Below are 20,004 nucleotides of genomic sequence, written 5' to 3' on the forward strand. Positions count from 1 at the left end.
AATGTGTCAGTGAGTAATTAATACACCTGTGCACCTGCTGGGTTACCTACAAAACATGCACTGTGTGTGCCCCCGAGGACCGAGTTTGAGAACCTCTGCCATAGATGGTGGCATATTATTAGTTGCAACCAGTATCTATAGTTATGACCGTCCAATCCTATTGTCATAGCTTGTTGCTGTGGATTGCGGTCTAATGCATTGAATGACAATAAGTGGTCACTTCTATCAGGTACAGAACGCATTCCTGAGATTCTACATCGCACACACATCAGAGTTTCACTTGCTCTCCCCGATGTGCACCCAAATACCTGTGATGCTAACGTGATGCAGGGGAACCCTATACAGCAAACTGAATCAACCCCTTATAGTGAGGACATTACACTGTTCAGAATTACTGTACTAAGACAGCTCCCAGCTCTTTACCTCCTTATATAATTAGCAGTTGAGCTAGTGTGCCCGCATATTTTTGCTGAAATGTAACAAGTTGCAGTAGCCTAAATACAGTAACAAATACAGCCTTAAAAATGTAAACAGAATTTATTTCAACTGAGTTTATACTGTGGTCTCTGTGTTTGAGTGCTATGCCTTTACAGTTCATAGAAGAATTGATCAAATCTTTGTATTGTCAGAACTATTCCACAAAGTATAGGGGGGTACACACAGAGATCCGTGTTTCAAATCTAAGCAATCTGACTAGATTGCTTAGATTTTAAGCACGGATCTGTGGTGTGTATGCCCCCCAGCGATAGCTATGCGTGGCCCCGCCTGCAGGCTCAATCTAGCGGGTCGTTCATTCCACCGTTGTGTGAAGTGAACGCCCCCCTCACTCAGCACATCGCACTGTGCTGAGCGGGGGGAGAGATGTGTGCTGAGCGGTCTGTGTTAAGATCGCTCAGCACACATCTCTCCCGTCAGTATCCCCCTTATCTTTCAAACAGGATTCCTCCAGGGCAAAAACTCACTATAAAAATCTAAAATGGGGAAAGAATGGTCAGTATTGACAACCCTGTAATTCCTCCGACCGCTCATATTAAAATACAGCAAACACATCATATCATTTTCAAAACAATCTTTATTCTGTTTGAAGGTCTAATACAATGTTTTAAAGCAACTTAAAAACGAGACACAGAGCTTTATCAAAGCTATAGCTCAAAGTTTCAGAGGCACAACTTTATTAATTGCCTTGTAAAGGCAAGTTACTACTAACCATCCTTTTCTCCCCCAACAAAAGATCAAAGTATTAATGGTATTTAACAAAAAAAAGTCATTTTTAATGTTGTATAAACATTGAAGATAATTTTCTTTTGAAATCGGAAAAAAAAATAAAATAGCAGCACATCGGCAGCTAATGCAGTCGTTTGGTGACAATAATGTGTATTTACGGACATAGCTGTAAGTGTATAAAATTTGGCATATTTCGCCTCTGCCAGGCAATGAGCACAAAGCTGCTCCTGAACTTCACATGAAGAGACGTTTAGTCAGAATAGAATACCATGTATAACCAGGTCTATGTTATAGAACTGCAGACAAAGACCTAGACTTGAAGAGTAGATTGCGAACTGCGTGATGCAAATAAACCTAAAATATAAGTGCCTTTATTTCTACGAGGGAGCAACAATCATATGCAAATGTGTCCTTGCCAAAACTGAAGATATCAGACATGTATTAGGCTCCACCAGGGCAATTTTTTCTTTTCGAAGCTCGTCAAAGGCCATTGAGGGGAAAATACAAAATGGTAGCCCCATGGAAATGAATGGCCCATAATATGACAACACACAACTCTGATATCTTCAGTTCTTACTAACGTGTAAGTTAACTCCCCCCCCCCTCATATAGGGAAGTCTTGTATTTTGGGTAAGCTGGGTTTTAATGACAACTTACAGTAGGGAAAAAGAAGTAGCACTCCAATAATTGCTTGTAACATGGTTAGCAGCTTATAGCTCAGCACCGATGAAGGAAATGTAGTTCAGCCCTGATTACAAGGCCAAAGGCTAACCATATAACGTTACAAGTATTTGACAGGTTATAGGAGCACTAAGAGTTAAAATATAACTTGATAAATATATTTCAATCCACAAATTTCTTTTTAAACATTACAGATAACCTACAGATGCTGCATGTACGTTAGAGAATGCTGTGACAATAGGAGCGAGATTCCTTATACCCCTTAAAACACGTGATTAGTAATTCCATATGGAGATAAGCCAGATTCTCTTTGCAAATAGCAGCAAATGTAATGGAGATGTGGAATGCAGTTCGGTTCTCCAGGAAACCAAACCCACCTGAATTTTGTGGATTCTAACCAAAACCTGGTCCAGATCTACCAAGGAGATCTGAACAGAGACTTGATTCGGATCTTCCCACAGTTTGGAATTCGGATTTTAAAACCGAATATCATGTTTTGGATTGCAAAAATGACTAGATTTTAGCTGGTATTATCAATAAAAAATAAATAAAATATCCAAACATGTGAGCGTGGTTTTGCCAAAACTGGATATCAAAACACAGAAAGTGGTTTTGGGAAACCAAAATATGGGGTCCTTGCAGATCTCTAACTGTTAGATTTCCGGGGACTTTAACATATTTTCGAATGTGAGAAGATCCTTTTTCATTTTGAATCAAATTGTATTTTAGACTTCGTGGTCCTTTAACAACTTCCCTACTGAAATAAGGATGTCTGCACTCCTCCACACAAGACAGCCCATTAACACTACTCTTTTCCAAAGACCTTATACGTTTAGGCTACAAACTCACTGTTGAACCTAGGGTAACATTGTTGTGCTTCAGAAATCTGCATGGTGTACCTTAGAGATTGGATGAATAGTGCATGTGCATTTCATAAACTTATTTTTTCTCTTCAAAATAAATCCTCTTCCGTTTACCTTAATGCAATATTATTGGTATGATATTAAAATAAACTACAACCAAGAGAAAAAAAAAAAAATGGCTTAGATCGGGAAAAGAATGCTTTTCCCGGAGTCGTCAGGAGGGGGGGGAAATGCATATGAAAGATAATTGTCTTAAAACCTTAAATTATCCAAATGTCTATAATTACATTTATAAAGTACCAAATAGCTGTGGAACAATGTGATAGAATAACATTTATCGGGTGCATGATTTCCAGTAAGTATTTAGCAGTTAGATTTCTGATGCAGTAAAAGTTAGCTGTTAAAGTTTAACGTGACAACATTAACACTACACGGACCAATAGCCTGCAGAAGCTACAGTACAAAAAGTCTGAAAACTCACAGTTCCAAAATGAAATGAAGTTTGATATTCAGAATACGCCTTGTACTGTAATAAGCTCATCTCACAAGCCTGAGAATTTCCAGATAGCTGCAGGTCAGACACAGCTGACAATTCAACAAACTTGGAGGAAGAATACAGATGACCTCTGCTCTAGGTGGTAAAGCAATGCACAGTGACTAATGTATGGTAGTCAAATAGGCAATATGGATATTAATATTACAATGCAGGCAGTTGCAAATACTATACAATACATATAACTGATGGCCAGAGCCAGTTACCAGCTTATAATAAGTAAAACGATTGGCTTGTGTAAGAGTTGTGTAAAAAGTGCTAAAATAATAAAACTATAAAGGTACATATATGACCGCTGATGGATTACATTGTATCCAACAGTAAGTATTTCACACTCCTCTGCAAATCATTCCATTAACTCCTTTGGAAACCAGATTGGATGCTAAAATTGTACAAACAGGTGTGTAGTACGTAAAAACCAAATACGTACAAATTTGCCTCTTTGCCCTCCCCGTCCCCACGTGAGCTTTATTTTTCTTTAAATTTTAACACGTTTCAAAGTTTCTTTAAAAACCATTGCAGCAATGAAATGGTGTTGTCAACACAAATGGAGGCTACGGTAGGAAGTTTGTGCAAACTTTCTACCCAGTCAGAAGCAGTTAAGGGCAGAGGATGAGTATGCCCTAAGCACGTTACAAAGTACCATCATTTGAAAATAAAAACGAAACATAAAACACTGTCAAACTCTGAATCATTAGGTTTTATATATTTATATATCTTAAAGGTCTTTTTCCTTTAAAAAAAAAAAAAAAAAAAAAAAAAAAGCAGCTTTGCAGATCGTTAGGCACTGCCCAAAGATGCAATCAAATGTCTGTAATGAATTTTCTGAATATTTTTTTTCTTCTTCTTTAGTCTTGGGCTTAACGCCAAGTACTCTGTACAAGGTTTATGGTAAAATAAGCTCTAGTTTAAATCTCCATGTTACTCTGCACCTCAGCTATCCCCTCAGACATACTGCACATTGCGTAAAACACAAAAAAAAACAAAAAACAAAAAACCTATAACAAAAAGTAACAGTTCATGGATAGAAAGGTATGTTATTGGTACGTATAAAATGACAAACAAAAACAGCTTAAAGAAAATTGATGTTGCATAGCATTAAGGATTCAGCAGTCAGCAAAATAAAAAGTTGACAGTTCGGTATTGGTAGGTTCCATTTTGATAGCTAGTCCCACATTGCTATGTACACATATATATATTTTTATATATATACTGTTGTATTGTTTTCTATCCTGCCACAGTCCACATTAAATAGGTTCTTATAACAGAATTAATTTTGTTTCATGATCAGTCTTTGTAAAACACTTCCTGGCACTTTGCTGCATACACTTTGTGTGGCTGATACGACTCGTTAAGATTCCATTGTCCAAATATCTTTTAAAAAGTGCCATTCTGCTACATATTTTGTTTTACATTTTTGGGAAAATGGAACAATCCGCAAGGCTGTGTGGGTAGATCCGCTGAGCAATATGCCACGAGTCCTCAAAAGGCCTTGTCGGAACGGTCCACTCCTCCCCAACCCTCCCCCCCAAAAAAACTGAACACAGTACTGTACTAACAAAAAGACACCTTGGCTTCTTGGATCTGCGGTGACCAACATTCAAGCTGGTAAAGCTTCAATAGAACGTAAACAAGCACCATGGTGAAGGCCTCGAGGTACCCTAGGCCGGAGATAGGCTTTATAATAGCATATCTTTCTGTCGCTGTGCTTCTCGTTCTTACAAAGCAAGCACGATAGCTTAGAAACATACATTCACAGCTTAACACTCATCTCCTGCTTCCATGGCGAAAGAAAGCTCTTATCTCATCTGAAAGTAGCTTTGATACTGCAGCTCAATCTTGTGAAGTAGGCGGACGAGGGAGCTTTAGGATTTATTCCTTGCCGAAACCGGCATCAACAGTGTCGATGTAGGAATAGACGCCAGAGTTTATCAGGTGTTCATCGCCTCTGCTGTGCATATATTGGGTATGCTAGTGTGACGTTGAGAGAGTCATTGTGCTGTACGAGAGACGTGTGTTGGTAATGTAGCACCAGTTCTTTCAGAGAGCTGTACAAGTTGTATGGTTCTGCAAATCCGTAGCCTGTTAGGGTTTTGTTTATGACGCAGTGTTTGACCTCCCCATCCGCTCTGCAACAAACACGCACACAAAAAAAAGTGTCATTATAAAATAATGAAGAAGTAGGAGACATGAAAGTCATCTACCATTACTGGGTTTATGCGATAAAATAAATACGTACAGCACAGAGCACGCGTAGCACCCTTGCTTGCTGCTCTCCCGCACAAGGAATGTTCCATCTCGTTTTCCACGCAACAGGTTCTCGGCCTGGGTTCTGTTAAGGTTTCCTACATTCCATGTCCTTTCATCGTGATGGGGTAAATCCTCATCTTCCACCGTGGAGTACTGACTAGAAAGGACCAAAGGAAAGAAAACTCATTTAATTATACGGCACACAAAACCACCTACATAAAAGTTGTTGTTTTTTTATCTGTTGGGGCTGTAGCTATATGAATGCCTGGATAATGCAAGACTCTAAGTCACTGGTGGGCAAAGCGGTAACTCAAGCAGGCGGGTTTCTAAATGGAACGGCAAGCTTGGAGTTCCTTCAGCAACTAAACTACCCCAAGTTGTCTATCCACTAAAATACATTTATCTGACATTTATATTACTGTTCTACCTTATTTTTACATTCCTCATTACTCTGTGTGAGTACCAAAACCTTCCCAATTGGGACATTTCCCCTCAATTGATTACGACGTGGTAAAAATCTTCCTAGATGTACAATAATTACTTATACCTGTGCAGTGAGACACCCCACCCACCCTAACTGTCCTACCTGATCCAAACAGGTGTAATTTTATGAATACCAAAAGTCACAGAAAGGGGTGCTTAGAAATATAGCGACTAGGGATGTTCATAGAAAATCCCCAGTTCAATCCCATTTAGGCTATAAAAGGGAATTTAATCTAACCCTTGTTAATTTAGCCCTGATATGGCTGCAATCTAAATATCCAGGACATTTGTTCGGAAGCAACAAAGCACATACAGAAGAGGTGACAGGTAACAGGTATGAGAAGCCAGCTGATAATGTGCTTTGGAGATGAACATTGTAGTTATAACTAGCAGCCATGTGGCAGACTACGGTAGAAAGACTTACTCTTCTGTGTTGTCGCTGCCCAGCCATTCGTTTAACTTCTTCTGTCGTACACCTTTTTGCGTCAACCACCTATTGATCAAACAAAAGAACATAAATGAGATGACAGTGTTCACTTTCGTATCGCGCAACACTAAGCAAGTGAGCATAGGGTGGAGAGAGCCTTACATTAAGTACTGGTCTCTGGTCTTCCTCAGCTGTATCAGGTCTGGCTTAATACTATTCATACGTTTGTCAATCTCGCGATATTCTGTTGCCTGCTTCTTAAGGTCTTCTTCCAGTCTACGCTTACTATCCACAATTTCACTGATTCGGGACTTCAGCTTTTCATAATTGTGTAAGATCCTAAAATAGATGAAAACACATTTATTAGATAGGGTGTATACCAGAGACATTGTTTCCTACAAATAAATGGACAGGCAGCCCCTATATGCAATACTGAAATAAAATCATAAGATGAAAGTCTATAAACAGAGACCGTACGCCCAAGAACAAAATGTGACTCTATACTATAATCAAACTTATTTTATTGGTGCTCTTCATCTCTATAAAGTCAAGGTGTTTGGTCTACATTAAATTCAAAGAGATTGGACCACTGCATTTTTTTTGGAAAGCAATAGAAAACCAATTCTGACCACATGGAAAGTCCAGTTCAATAGCAACTGTGGGATTACAGAGTGATAAACTTGTTGCTAATTAATGAGAGAGTGTGAGTGTGTGAGTGGTAGACAGCCCGTGAGCTTCGAAGGATTATGTATCTCCTGTAAAGAGCTACGTAATAATGTGGCGCTATAAAAACAGCAAAGAAACTGCTCTGCTGGGATAGGCTAACTTGTATCAAAAGTGATCCTCAAATAAAGTCACCAATTCTTAAACTTTGCTTTGAAAAGAGAGAGTTTTAAAAGGAATGAGACCTACTTCCATATACCACAACATTGACAGACTATGCAGCATTTCCAGACATCCCTCAGTATACTCCGCATTATGCAGAACGTTATTCTAGTGGGTGTGACATACATACCTCTGAACCTCCTTCTCATTCCCCTCACGTTTAAATTTCTCTATGTACTCCTTGCTGTACTTCTCCTGTGTCTGACACTGTTCTTCAAATATTTTAATTGTTTCATTAAATGCTTCGATGGCTGTTCTTTTCATTTGAATTTCCTGCACAGATAAAAAATACAAACAAAAAAATGGTTAAAATCCCATTGGAAATGTCACTTTATTGGGATAAATACCGAAACTAATATTAAACAACGATCTGACTGGAGACAGTATACTGAGCTACTATACATAAGATAAAATAGGAATCCCCGTAGACCGAAGCCAAGAAAAGAGGCTCTTTGTGTTAAAACTACTGACAAGGCTACACCAATAGGAGTTCCTGCAGATGGCCTTTTGAGGTCGTACCTGAGAGGTTCTAGTGCAGTCTTCATACAGTCTATCGTACTCCTGATTTTTCTCCTGGAACTGGAGATTATACTCGTGCAACTTCTTCCCAACAGCTTCAATATTGTCTTCTTTCACCACTTGATCCTTAAGGGAAACAAAAAAAGGCAATTAAAACTACAGATACAACAAATTATTCTATTATAGAACCAGAATAGAATTGGGAAGTCCAGCAATTGAATGACTGCAAGTTGTATTTACCTGTTGTAACTTAGACACTGGGTACAGGAGTTTAACGTCTAGTTTGGAGTTGTACTGGGCCAGAGACTCATTCCGGTAGTGGATGATAAGTTCGACCACCGAGTTAAAAGTCAAAGGATCAGAAAAGCCATATTTTCCTTCTCGGTGAAAGATTTTTATTAGTTTGTTATTTCCCCCTTTCCTGGAAAAGAAAAATGAAAGAAACAAGACACTGGGGTTAGCAATATACAAGAGGTGACCTATGCAGGAACTATAAGCCTATACTAATTAGGACGTCACACACGCAAAAACCCTCCTCACCTTAGTGTAAGCGTGTAGTCCCCATGCATTTTTGTAGATGCATCTCGTACCAAGAAGGTACCATCAGTGGTATCACGAAGTTTCTCATTTACCTCCTCCCTGAAGGAAAAAACATTTAACAAATTACAAAGCGTGGAAAGACAATTACCAGATGAGCATTCAAACGAAATATTAAAATAAACTGTAATCGCAATATTGGTTTCCTGAACCAGATACATTAATACCACAACTGTGTAGGACTGTGTAATACCACAACTGTGTAGGACAACACACAAGGCTAGACAGTGGCAGGCATGCTGCATTAGAATATTGCCTTTTTCTGGCTAATATGCCTCATCCCAACTATTTCTGACTAATCATTTCATCTCAAGGTATGTGGCGCTTGAGACAGTCGAGTACTCGCACACTTACGAGTTGGTGTTAGGCAGAATCTCGAGAGCAGTAGCAGTTGCTGCTAGGTGCAAGTTCTACATTATCTGTGGCCAACTCTGGCCTTTTGTTGAGACTAACCAAATAACATGTGCACATGCCCCTTGGAAATTACCTGTAGTGGGTTCTCAATGATCCCATTGAAAGGTGCTTAAAATACAGGCATCCAACATCATCCTTTCCTATACAGCTAGTCTGAGCGGTGTTCTAGCAATAAGAGCCCTTTGCTGTCACAAATGCTACGTACAGTACTGCACTCCCTGACAGTCTGCAAACAATGGGATTAGCAATACCTTGATATATCGCCCCAGTACCATTCAGCATCTTGCAGAGACATATTGTGATTGGTACCGTTGTTGGTTACAGCAGTAGATTTGGGCGGCTTTGGAGGCAGTGCTGAAACGATATAAACAAAAAAAACTGTGTTACATGCTGTCGGGAGGAGGAAGAAAAAAATCTGCAGAGACTAAATGTAATGAAGCACCTATACAATGCACCATGTTGCTAGGCAGAGAGTGTCAACCTTCATTACAAGGTAAGAAGAAGCGACAAAACCCAGCTCTAAGTGTACTTTGTGGAGAAAATAAATGAATACAAGTGCTTATACATCAATATCTCCAGCGCTGAAAACGGCTAAAAGCATCAATCTGTGACCCAGATATGTCTTCCACTAATCTCCCTGTAAGAGATGACATTTTAATCTGGCTCAATATTATCACAGCAGCTGCCTTACTGCCAATGAATCACCAACCAGGGAAAAACAATAAGCACTAACCCCAAAAATCAAGTTATGGGTTGTTTTTTATCCCCTGCTTAATACAGAGGAGCTTCTGCTGAACAATGGGCTTCCCACAGAGATGGGTGAATTGCTGACATGCTGAAAGCAATAAAAGTATCTTGAGTGCTAACAAAAGAACCTCGGTGCAGAGAAAACGGTGCACTGCTATTCAGACATAAGCATATACAGCAGGCATAACATAACCGATAAACGCAAACAGCAGAATGCAAGAACATATAATGGTAATGTATTTAAATAAATAATAAGCAAAAGGATTTTAAAATAAATAAAAACATGCATAATAATAACATCATCTATATGCAAGTAGACGACATTACCAAAATGTCAGAATCCCAATTTAATTCAGCCAATTGTTACCTGGTGCATCCAGCTCTATATAAAACATCAAATCTCCCCCATAGTGTAGATCAGGCTTGTCATGTTCTGGCACCCCTTCATCTACACTCCACATAATGTTGCACATAGTCCAGCTATAAGGAGCAATACAACCAAGACCTTCTTTGAAATGATGTCTTGGAATAAATTTGAAAACCTTTAAGGGGCTGCACAGTAACCTATTACATCATTCCAGCCATCCAATCCCACGCACTAGCGACGGGCTACTCCTGTCTCTTCATCCTTTCTCCACACTAACCTTAAATGCACATTTACACTGGAAGCAGATGATTTGCATTTGACAGCACCATAAAAAACACCATGCATCGTAAAAAAGCTTTTCATTTGGCTGCTTCGCATCTGATAACATAACTTGCACAATGTAATTCCCCTCTTTATGACAGGGCACGATGGTACGTTCCTTTGCTGGCAAGCCTGATGAGCTGATCAGCAGCGGCACGTACCATTGACACTTTCCTTTCTTCCCCACAGGGTAGGCACAGCTACATCTAGCAATCTCAGGACTGCTGCTCCAATTCCATTCAAGAGAAATCCCTAAACTGCTGCTCTAACCAGGCATCCTGCAACTAAAGCCACAAATAAAACAGCCTCAAGGTCAAGACTGAGGGTCTACATTATATTCATTATTGCCGACACAACTCACACGTATTATCTCAATGGACCCTGACCATTGACTAAATTCCCACGCCAACTCACTGTCTTGGGTATCAGTCCCGCAGATATAATTTTAGTGGCAAACTATATTAAAAGATTTTAATAAGACTGCAAGCCTGTTGGATCAGAAAAACTTGCAATTGCCTCTTGCTCTTTGTACATGAATTTTAGGACTATTACACACGTTTCACCAGAACATTAGTTTTAGAGCCGTGTACAGTAAGTTACATAAACTACATACAAAAGGCCAATATATAAACGGCTCTATATCCTTTCAATAAAATGAGACTGTGAAAAGCGTGATCAGAATGGTGTTGTACAAAGTTAAAAAGCAAAAAAAAAGGGTTTAAAATGTTGCTTTGAAGTTCACATTACACCACAAGGCCTTAATGAAATAGGAAAGGGCTAAACTGTACAAAAGAGGTGAATAAACAGTTTTGAAAAACAAAAACCAAAAGGAACAAAACTGCAGGTTCTAGTAACAGATGTGCGCTCACTCTACAGTCACTGTTAGGGAAAGTGCTCACAGCTCCTCAGTCTCGCTGCTGTAATGAGCTCACGACTAGGAATCGTGCAAGCCAAACCAGTCTAGCCTGCTGTGAGTGTCTAGGTTAAGTAGCACGAGCTAGGGCAGTGAACGTACAGCTCCACTGCCTCCGTATACTCCTCGCACCACAGTGGGATGAATAGCAGGACTACGATTTACACAAGTCTGGGGCAGCAGCAGAGAGGGATACAATCTGCTGGGTGCAGCCACCAGCAAAAGCATTAACTAGCCAGGTAGGAGGCAAAAAGACACAAAGACAGACTAAAAGCAAATCAGAGTTAGCCTAAAGATTACTTACTTAAAATATTGTGCATTGCCTTCGGTTTTAAATTTATAAATCCAGAACAAAAAAAACAAAACAAAAAATCGCTTTAAAAAAAAATATATATATATTTAAAGCAATCTGTTAAGTCCACAAGCAAAATAATAAAAGGTAAGTGCCATAGGAAGAGTTCCCCCTATATTAGTTGTGTGAATAGGCAAAACCCTGCTGAAACGTTCAAGATCCCATAAGCGAAATTTCGGCACCAGCAACCCAAGCCACTACTTTGCTCAGTAATCACGCCACAGAGGTAGTGCGGTGGAATCTAGTCGTTCATTTCAAGTTAATGATTAAAAAGTGAAGGCGATTTCAGTACTGTTCTGAGAGAAGGGGAGGGGAGAGAGGCTCTGGGCTTGCTCTGAGATAAAGATCTCAGTTTCATGATTAACTCAAGCAGGTTCAAATATTTGCTGAGCTAGGGATTTTGTGTGTGTGTTGGGGGGGGGGGGGGGAGGGGGTATGGAAGAGGCTGTCAATCAAGGTGGAAGCTGTCATCAGCTAACAAGTGGCTGCTGCGGGGAGCGTACTGGTTTTAGCTCAGTAACTGAGACGACCATTGTGCGGGGGACTTAAAATAGCCTCTGTAACTGGCTGCCGGGAGCAGTGTTCAAGTGGAAGGTAGACGAGCCGTGCACTGACAGCAGCTAAATTCAGGAAGTGGCTCATCTAACATGCAGAAAATAGAAGCAGCAAAGAACTGGCGTGCAAAAAGGGTTTGTACCTCCAAGAAAAAGACTGACGTGTCTCTACATGTCCTTCCCCCACCAACCCTGTCTGCCACATAGCTGCTCTTAACCCCCAGACAACGGTGGGGCAGAATGTGGCTGTTTAACCTCTGCACTGCCGGGCCTGTAAATCTCTGCCTCCAGCCAGCGACGACGTCCACGTTACAGCAGCTCCATGACTAATCGTTTTACTGCAGGAGGAGAGAAGTGCATTGTTCTGCACGTATTCCCATATTACTTGGCAGCTAATCTGAGAACATGCTGCAGATCCGAGATCATTATTATTATCCTTTATTTATATGGCGCCACAAGGGTTCCGCAGCGCCCAATTACAGAGTACATATGCACATAATCAAAAAAGGAAAACAGCAACTTACAGTTGATGACAGTATAGGACAAGTACAGGGTAAATAAACAAAGCGACATCAGCAGATGACACTGAAATAAGTATCAGGTGGCAGAAGACTGCAGGAATTGGTGCAGTTGAAGATTATTAAAGTAAGAAAGGATAAGCACATGAGGGAAGATTGCCCTGCTCGTGAGAACTCCTGGCTGTAAGACAGGGATGGAGAACCTTCGGCTCTCCAGCTGTTGTTGAACTATACATCCCAGCATGCCCTGCAACAGTTTTAGCATGGTCAAATAGCAAAACTGTAGCAAAGCAAGCTGGTATGTGTAGTTCAACAACAGATGGAGACAATGCTGCTCCCGACCAGTGACAGCCTGATGCCTGAACACACATCTGTGGACAGGACACAGGCAGGCCTACCTATCTAAAGGCAGCCATTTTTTATCTGTTTTGTGACAGTCTCAGTGGTGAGACTATTGGTAGTTGTTGCCTTCAGGCATTTAATGTTCTCTGGAATTCTCTACCTCTCCCCATCAGACTCTCCACCAACTTCAAATGGGCTCTCCAGTCCTACTTCCTCAAACCCAGCCATCTCTCATGCTAACCCTCTGTCTTCCCCATCTGTGTCACCCCTGTCTGTCCCCTCCCCTTTAGAATGTAATCTTTCATGAGCAGGGCCCTCTTCCCTCATGTGCTTATCCTGATCTTACTTAGACTATCTTCTACTCTATACAACGGCACCTACCCCTCTGTATCTGCCATCCTGATGCTGATTTTGGTGTCATGTCCACTAATGCAGCAATCTCTACTGCTGCTACTACTACTACTACTGCTACTAGTACGTGCATACACTAGTGTGTTAAATAGTGCACACAACACCATTTTTTTGTTTATTTGGGGGGGGGGTTTTCTGTAAAATAAATAAATAAATAAATAAATAAATATACGGCTGAATGAAAGATGATGCACAAAGACAAGTGCCCTGCAATGTGGCAGGACCGTTAGCCAGCAGATGGCACTACTGCATTGGACACACAATGCCCATAATTATAAATGACAAATGTTAACTCTTAGCCCATCTGTTCTACAGGGACAAAACTTTATACATGAAGAACTTACAAAAGGCAAATTTCCTTGTACTTCGTGTCTAAAGCTGGGCATACGCTATACAATTATCTGCCAGATAATCTGACAGATCTGGCTGGTTGGAATGAAAATCTGGTAATTGATTAGAACAAATAAAAAATTGACCATTTGCTCCCAAACACTGTAAAATGGGAAAAACCTGTCGTTCAGACCAATTTAAATCACTGATTTCACTAATTTATCTGAACGACAGGTTTTGCCCATTTTCCAGTGTTTGGGAGCAAATGGTCGATTGCCATTTTCATTCCAACCAGATTTGTCAGATTTTCTGACAGGTAATTGTATAGTGTATGCGCAGATTAACTCAGGTGTTAAACCTATAGTGAGTCTAACATACAGGAAGTCTCTTGGCCGATTCTCATATAGACCTTGCTAATACTAAGCAACGCAGTCCCATTTCTGTGCATATTAACACATCTGCGGCCAAATAACAGATCACCACTCTCCAAAGTAACTTCACAACCAAACAATAGCCAGCAAGACACAAAATAGCATTGAGATTGCACGGTGGTGTATGTTGGCACTATATATTTTAAACAATCATAACATACACAATGGGAGACATTTATGACTGTAGAATAATAGCTTATTAAAAAAAACACTTGCATTTGAATATATATATATATATATATATATATATATATATATATATATATATTTTTTTTTTTTAAGGCTTTAAAAAAACAAGATTAAAACATATGCATCCCTAAACCAAGGGGACCACCATAATCACGAAATCAAGAAATAAATCACAGTTCTAAAGTTGGAGATTTTGCAGAATTAGGGAAGGCCGTATTTGGCCTCTGGTCACCAAAGCAGCAGCGCAGTAAGAAAAACTTGCTAAAGAGGGACCTCTGGTGGCAAAACAGAGTATGAATAATAATATTCTAGACTAATGTTGCAGCTAAGGTGCCTATAATAATACACTGCTGAAATTAAAACAGTCACTACTAAATATCTGAAAATTATCAATCTTGGCAGTTACTCTGGAAACTACTGAATCATACCAGGAACAAAAACAATGTCTCTAAAAAGTATCTAACTGCAGTTCTACACCATAGGAATAAATATATAAATAAAATTCTGCACTTTGGGTCTGATTCTGATTGGGAAATAAAGCAACAAAAAGTAACATCTGGAACAAACCATGCTGCAATGCCAGGGGAGCGAATAAATGTATACTTTTTCTGTGCAGGGTAAATACTGGCTGCTTTTGCATGTAGCCCACAAATGTTAGATTTATTTTTACACTGCAATTTAGATTTCAGTTTGGACACATTGGGGTCGATTCTATTCGGCAACTAATGAATAGCGCCGGGAATTAGCTCCCGACGCTATTCAATTCAGCAACTAGTTACGTCGGCGATGGCCCGTTCTCGCCGACAAAACAGGTTGAATTGTCGGGAGAACGGACATTCTCCGACTTAACTCCCCGGCGCGAGGCTGATTCCCGACAGAATCAGCCTCGCGCCGGCCGCGAGGCAGCACTTTTGTCGGGTTTCTCTTCTCATCCCCCGGGGATGAGAGAAGAATTCCCGACAATTGCAGGTATTTAGTTGCTGTATTGAATAGCGTCGGGAGCTAATTCCCGGCGCTATTCATTAGTTGCCGAATAGAATCGACCCCATTGCTATGAAATCTAACTCTCTGCACGTTACATCTGCCCCACCTGCAGTGCAACAGTTTTGCCCAGGTGCACATTTACTTGCTTTCTTTTTTGGTTACCTTCCAACTCTGAACCAGGCCCAAAGAGCATAAGAAGATTTAAAATCAGTAAGTATGAAACCATCATTGCAGACTACTATAGGGAAGGATGGCTCTAGCTGCAGACCATGTACATTAAACCATGCCCGTATCTGTTCAGGGAGTGCACCCAAGGACAGACGTATAGTTTGCGCTGCAGTACAGCGCGTCTCTGAGTGACCCAGAATAAAATATGTACAGACAGTTCTCACTTTACAGCTCAATTATACATGTAAATGATATGGAAGAGGAATATATAATTGCATCTGTTGGCTATGCTTTGATAACACAGGTCTTCAACAGTAAAACAAAAACAGACACACCCCACAGTAAACTTTACAACAACCAATAAATCATGTCATCCGAAGGGCTGAACAGTGAGAAGATAGGTCTATAGCTTATTTAAAATGTCCCTTTCCCAAACTTAAACAAAGTGGCAAGTTTTCAAAGCCTTGAACTTGCACAATATAAAACAGCAATAGCATTAAATGCAAAACATGCTTGGATTTGCATTGGGTTAACATTGCAGTTTTAAATCTTGCCTGAAAAAGCACAGACAGTCAGGGCTTTGACTATCCGCCGCTCCGTACACTTAGCCCAGGGCGTTATAATGAAAAATCGACGCAGGAGGTATGACACTATAAAGAATTTAATCTCATGGATAGAAAGGATGCCATACAGATACTGATATAGCACTACACAAGCAGAACTTTTATGGGGCCAACTGCAACACCTTAAATTTACTAGAAAAGACATTGTTTTCTTAGGCTGCCTTCTCGAAACATGGTCCTATGATCTCCCGAGTTACTGTACACAGCACTGCGACACATGGTCCTATGATCTCCCGTGTTACTGTACACAGCACTGCAACACACGTCCTATGATCTCCCGTGTTACTGTATACAGCACTACGACACACGGTCCTATGATCTCCCGTGTTACTGTATACAGCACTGCGACACATGGTAATATGATCTCCCGAGTTACTGTACACAGCACTGCGACACATGTTCCTATGATCTCCCGAGTTACTGTACACAGCACTGCGACACATGGTCCTATGATCTCCCGTGTTACTGTACACAGCACTGCGACACATGGTCCTATGATCTCCCGTGTTACTGTATACAGCACTGCGACACATGGTCCTATGATCTCCCGTGTTACTGTACACAGCACTGCAACACACGTCCTATGATCTCCCGTGTTACTGTATACAGCACTACGACACACGGTCCTATGATCTCCCGTGTTACTGTATACAGCACTGCGACACATGGTAATATGATCTCCCGTGTTACTGTACACAGCACTGCGACACATGGTCCTATGATCTCCCGAGTTACTGTACACAGCACTGCGACTCATGGTCCTATGATCTCCCGAGTTACTGTACACAGCACTGCAACACACGTCCTATGATCTCCCGTGTTACTGTATACAGCACTACGACACACGGTCCTATGATCTCCCGTGTTACTGTATACAGCACTGCGACACATGGTAATATGATCTCCCGTGTTACTGTACACAGCACTGCGACACATGGTCCTATGATCTCCCGAGTTACTGTACACAGCACTGCGACACACTGTCCTATGATATCCCGTGTTACTGTACACAGCACTGCAACACACGGTCCTATGATCTCCCGTGTTACTGTATACAGCACTACGACACATGTTCCTATGATCTCCCGTGTTACTGTATACAGCAATGCGACACATGTTCCTATGATCTCCCGTGTTACTGTATACAGCAATGAGACACATGGTCCTATGATATCCCGTGTTACTGTACACAGCACTGCGACTCATGGTCCTATGATCTCCCGTGTTACTGTACACAGCACTGCGACTCATGGTCCTATGATCTCCCGTGTTACTGTACACAGCACTGCGACTCATGGTCCTATGATCTCCCGTGTTACTGTACACAGCACTGCGACTCATGGTCCTATGATCTCCCGTGTTACTGTACACAGCACTGCGACTCATGGTCCTATGATCTCCCGAGTTACTGTACACAGCACTGCGACTCATGGTCCTATGATCTCCCGTGTTACTGTACACAGCACTGCGACTCATGGTCCTATGATCTCCCGTGTTACTGTACACGGCACTGCGACACATGGTCCTATGATCTCCCGAGTTACTGTACACAGCACTGCGACACACTGTCCTATGATCTCCCGTGTTACTGTATACAGCACTACGACACATGTTCCTATGATCTCCCGTGTTACTGTACACAGCACTGCGACACACGGTCCTATGATCTCCCGTGTTACTGTATACAGCACTACGACACATGTTCCTATGATCTCCCGTGTTACTGTATACAGCACTGCGACACATGTCCTATGATCTCCCGTGTTACTGTATACAGCACTACGACACATGTTCCTATGATCTCCCGTGTTACTGTACACAGCACTGCGACACATGTTCCTATGATCTCCCGTGTTACTGTACACAGCAATGCGACACATGTTCCTATGATCTCCCGTGTTACTGTATACAGCAATGCGACACATGTTCCTATGATCTCCCGTGTTACTGTACACAGCAATGCGACACATGTTCCTATGATCTCCCGTGTTACTGTACACAGCACTGCAACACATGGTCCTATGATCTCCCGTGTTACTGTACACAGCACTGCAACACATGGTCCTATGATCTCCCGAGTTACTGTACACAGCACTGCGACACACTGTCCTATGATCTCCCGTGTTACTGTACACAGCACTGCGACACACGGTCCTATGATCTCCCGTGTTACTGTATACAGCACTACGACACATGTTCCTATGATCTCCCGTGTTACTGTACACAGCACTGCAACACACGTCCTATGATCTCCCGTGTTACTGTATACAGCACTACGACACATGTTCCTATGATCTCCCGTGTTACTGTATACAGCAATGCGACACATGTTCCTATGATCTCCCGTGTTACTGTACACAGCACTGCAACACATGGTCCTATGATCTCCCGTGTTACTGTACACAGCACTGCAACACATGGTCCTATGATCTCCCGAGTTACTGTACACAGCACTGCGACTCATGGTCCTATGATCTCCCGAGTTACTGTACACAGCACTGCGACACATGGTCCTATGATCTCCCGTGTTACTGTACACAGCACTGCAACACATGGTCCTATGATCTCCCGTGTTACTGTACACAGCACTGCAACACATGGTCCTATGATCTCCCGAGTTACTGTACACAGCACTGCGACTCATGGTCCTATGATCTCCCGAGTTACTGTACACAGCACTGCAACACATGGTCCTATGATCTCCCGAGTTACTGTACACAGCACTGCGACTCATGGTCCTATGATCTCCCGAGTTACTGTACACAGCAATGCAACACATGGTCCTATGATCTCCCGTGTTACTGTACACAGCACTGCGACACATGGTCCTATGATCTCCCGTGTTACTGTATACAGCACTGCGACACATGGTCCTATGATCTCCCGTGTTACTGTATACAGCACTGCGACACATGGTCCTATGATCTCCCGTGTTACTGTACACAGCACTGCGACACATGGTCCTATGATCTCCCGTGTTACTGTACACAGCACTGCGACACATGGTCCTATGATCTCCCGAGTTACTGTACACAGCACTGCGACTCATGGTCCTATGATCTCCCGTGTTACTGTACACAGCAATGCGACTCATGGTCCTATGATATCCCGTGTTACTGTACACAGCACTGCGACACATGGTCCTATGATCTCCCGTGTTACTGTACACAGCACTGCAACACATGGTCCTATGATCTCCCGTGTTACTGTACACAGCACTGCGACTCATGGTCCTATGATCTCCCGTGTTACTGTACACAGCACTGCGACTCATGGTCCTATGATATCCCGTGTTACTGTACACAGCACTGCAACACATGGTCCTATGATCTCCCGTGTTACTGTACACAGCACTGCGACTCATGGTCCTATGATATCCCGTGTTACTGTATACAGCACTGCGACACATGGTCCTATGATCTCCCGTGTTACTGTACACAGCACTGCAACACATGGTCCTATGATCTCCCGTGTTACTGTACACAGCACTGCAACACATGGTCCTATGATCTCCCGTGTTACTGTACACAGCACTGCAACACATGGTCCTATGATCTCCCGTGTTACTGTACACAGCACTGCAACACATGGTCCTATGATCTCCCGTGTTACTGTACACAGCACTGCAACACATGGTCCTATGATCTCCCGTGTTACTGTACACAGCACTGTTCCCCAAGAAGTCCTGTTTGTGGATATGTTGAATTACCAATGACTAGCTTTAGTCACGGCATGCTGGAGTTCTTAGTTCCCCAATAGTGTGTGAGCCACAGGTTGCTTAAGCCAACAGCCAGCCTACTTTATAACAAAGGTCCATTCCTACTAGTACAGGCCGGAGGATATGCAGCAGACACTTGC

The 20,004-nt window shown here is 41.8% G+C and overlaps 1 protein-coding gene across 6 annotated transcripts in view; it reads right to left on the reverse strand.

Annotated features, from left to right (window-relative positions):
- Window positions 1–1,054: 1,054 nt before the first annotated feature.
- Window positions 1,055–20,004, reverse strand: part of PIK3R1 (phosphoinositide-3-kinase regulatory subunit 1) — a 70,198-nt gene continuing 51,248 nt past the window's right edge. For 4 of the 6 annotated variants that reach the window (XM_063963379.1, XM_063963387.1, XM_063963392.1 and 1 more), the window contains exons 7-15: window positions 9,148–9,250; window positions 8,426–8,524; window positions 8,126–8,306; window positions 7,886–8,011; window positions 7,497–7,639; window positions 6,644–6,820; window positions 6,479–6,547; window positions 5,561–5,728; window positions 1,055–5,450 (exon numbers count right to left, since the gene is read on the reverse strand). In XM_063963379.1, coding sequence (XP_063819449.1) covers window positions 5,261–5,450; window positions 5,561–5,728; window positions 6,479–6,547; window positions 6,644–6,820; window positions 7,497–7,639; window positions 7,886–8,011; window positions 8,126–8,306; window positions 8,426–8,524; window positions 9,148–9,250 — 1,256 coding nt within the window. In that variant the 3' untranslated portion in view covers window positions 1,055–5,260. Of the gene's footprint in view, window positions 5,451–5,560; window positions 5,729–6,478; window positions 6,548–6,643; window positions 6,821–7,496; window positions 7,640–7,885; window positions 8,012–8,125; window positions 8,307–8,425; window positions 8,525–9,147; window positions 9,251–10,010; window positions 10,132–11,548; window positions 11,838–20,004 lie in introns of those variants that run through there. The other 2 variants (XM_063963406.1, XM_063963401.1) reach the window with 2 other exon arrangements.

Source organism: Pseudophryne corroboree, chromosome 1 (assembly GCF_028390025.1).
Source record: "Pseudophryne corroboree isolate aPseCor3 chromosome 1, aPseCor3.hap2, whole genome shotgun sequence".
NCBI lineage: Eukaryota > Metazoa > Chordata > Amphibia > Anura > Myobatrachidae > Pseudophryne > Pseudophryne corroboree.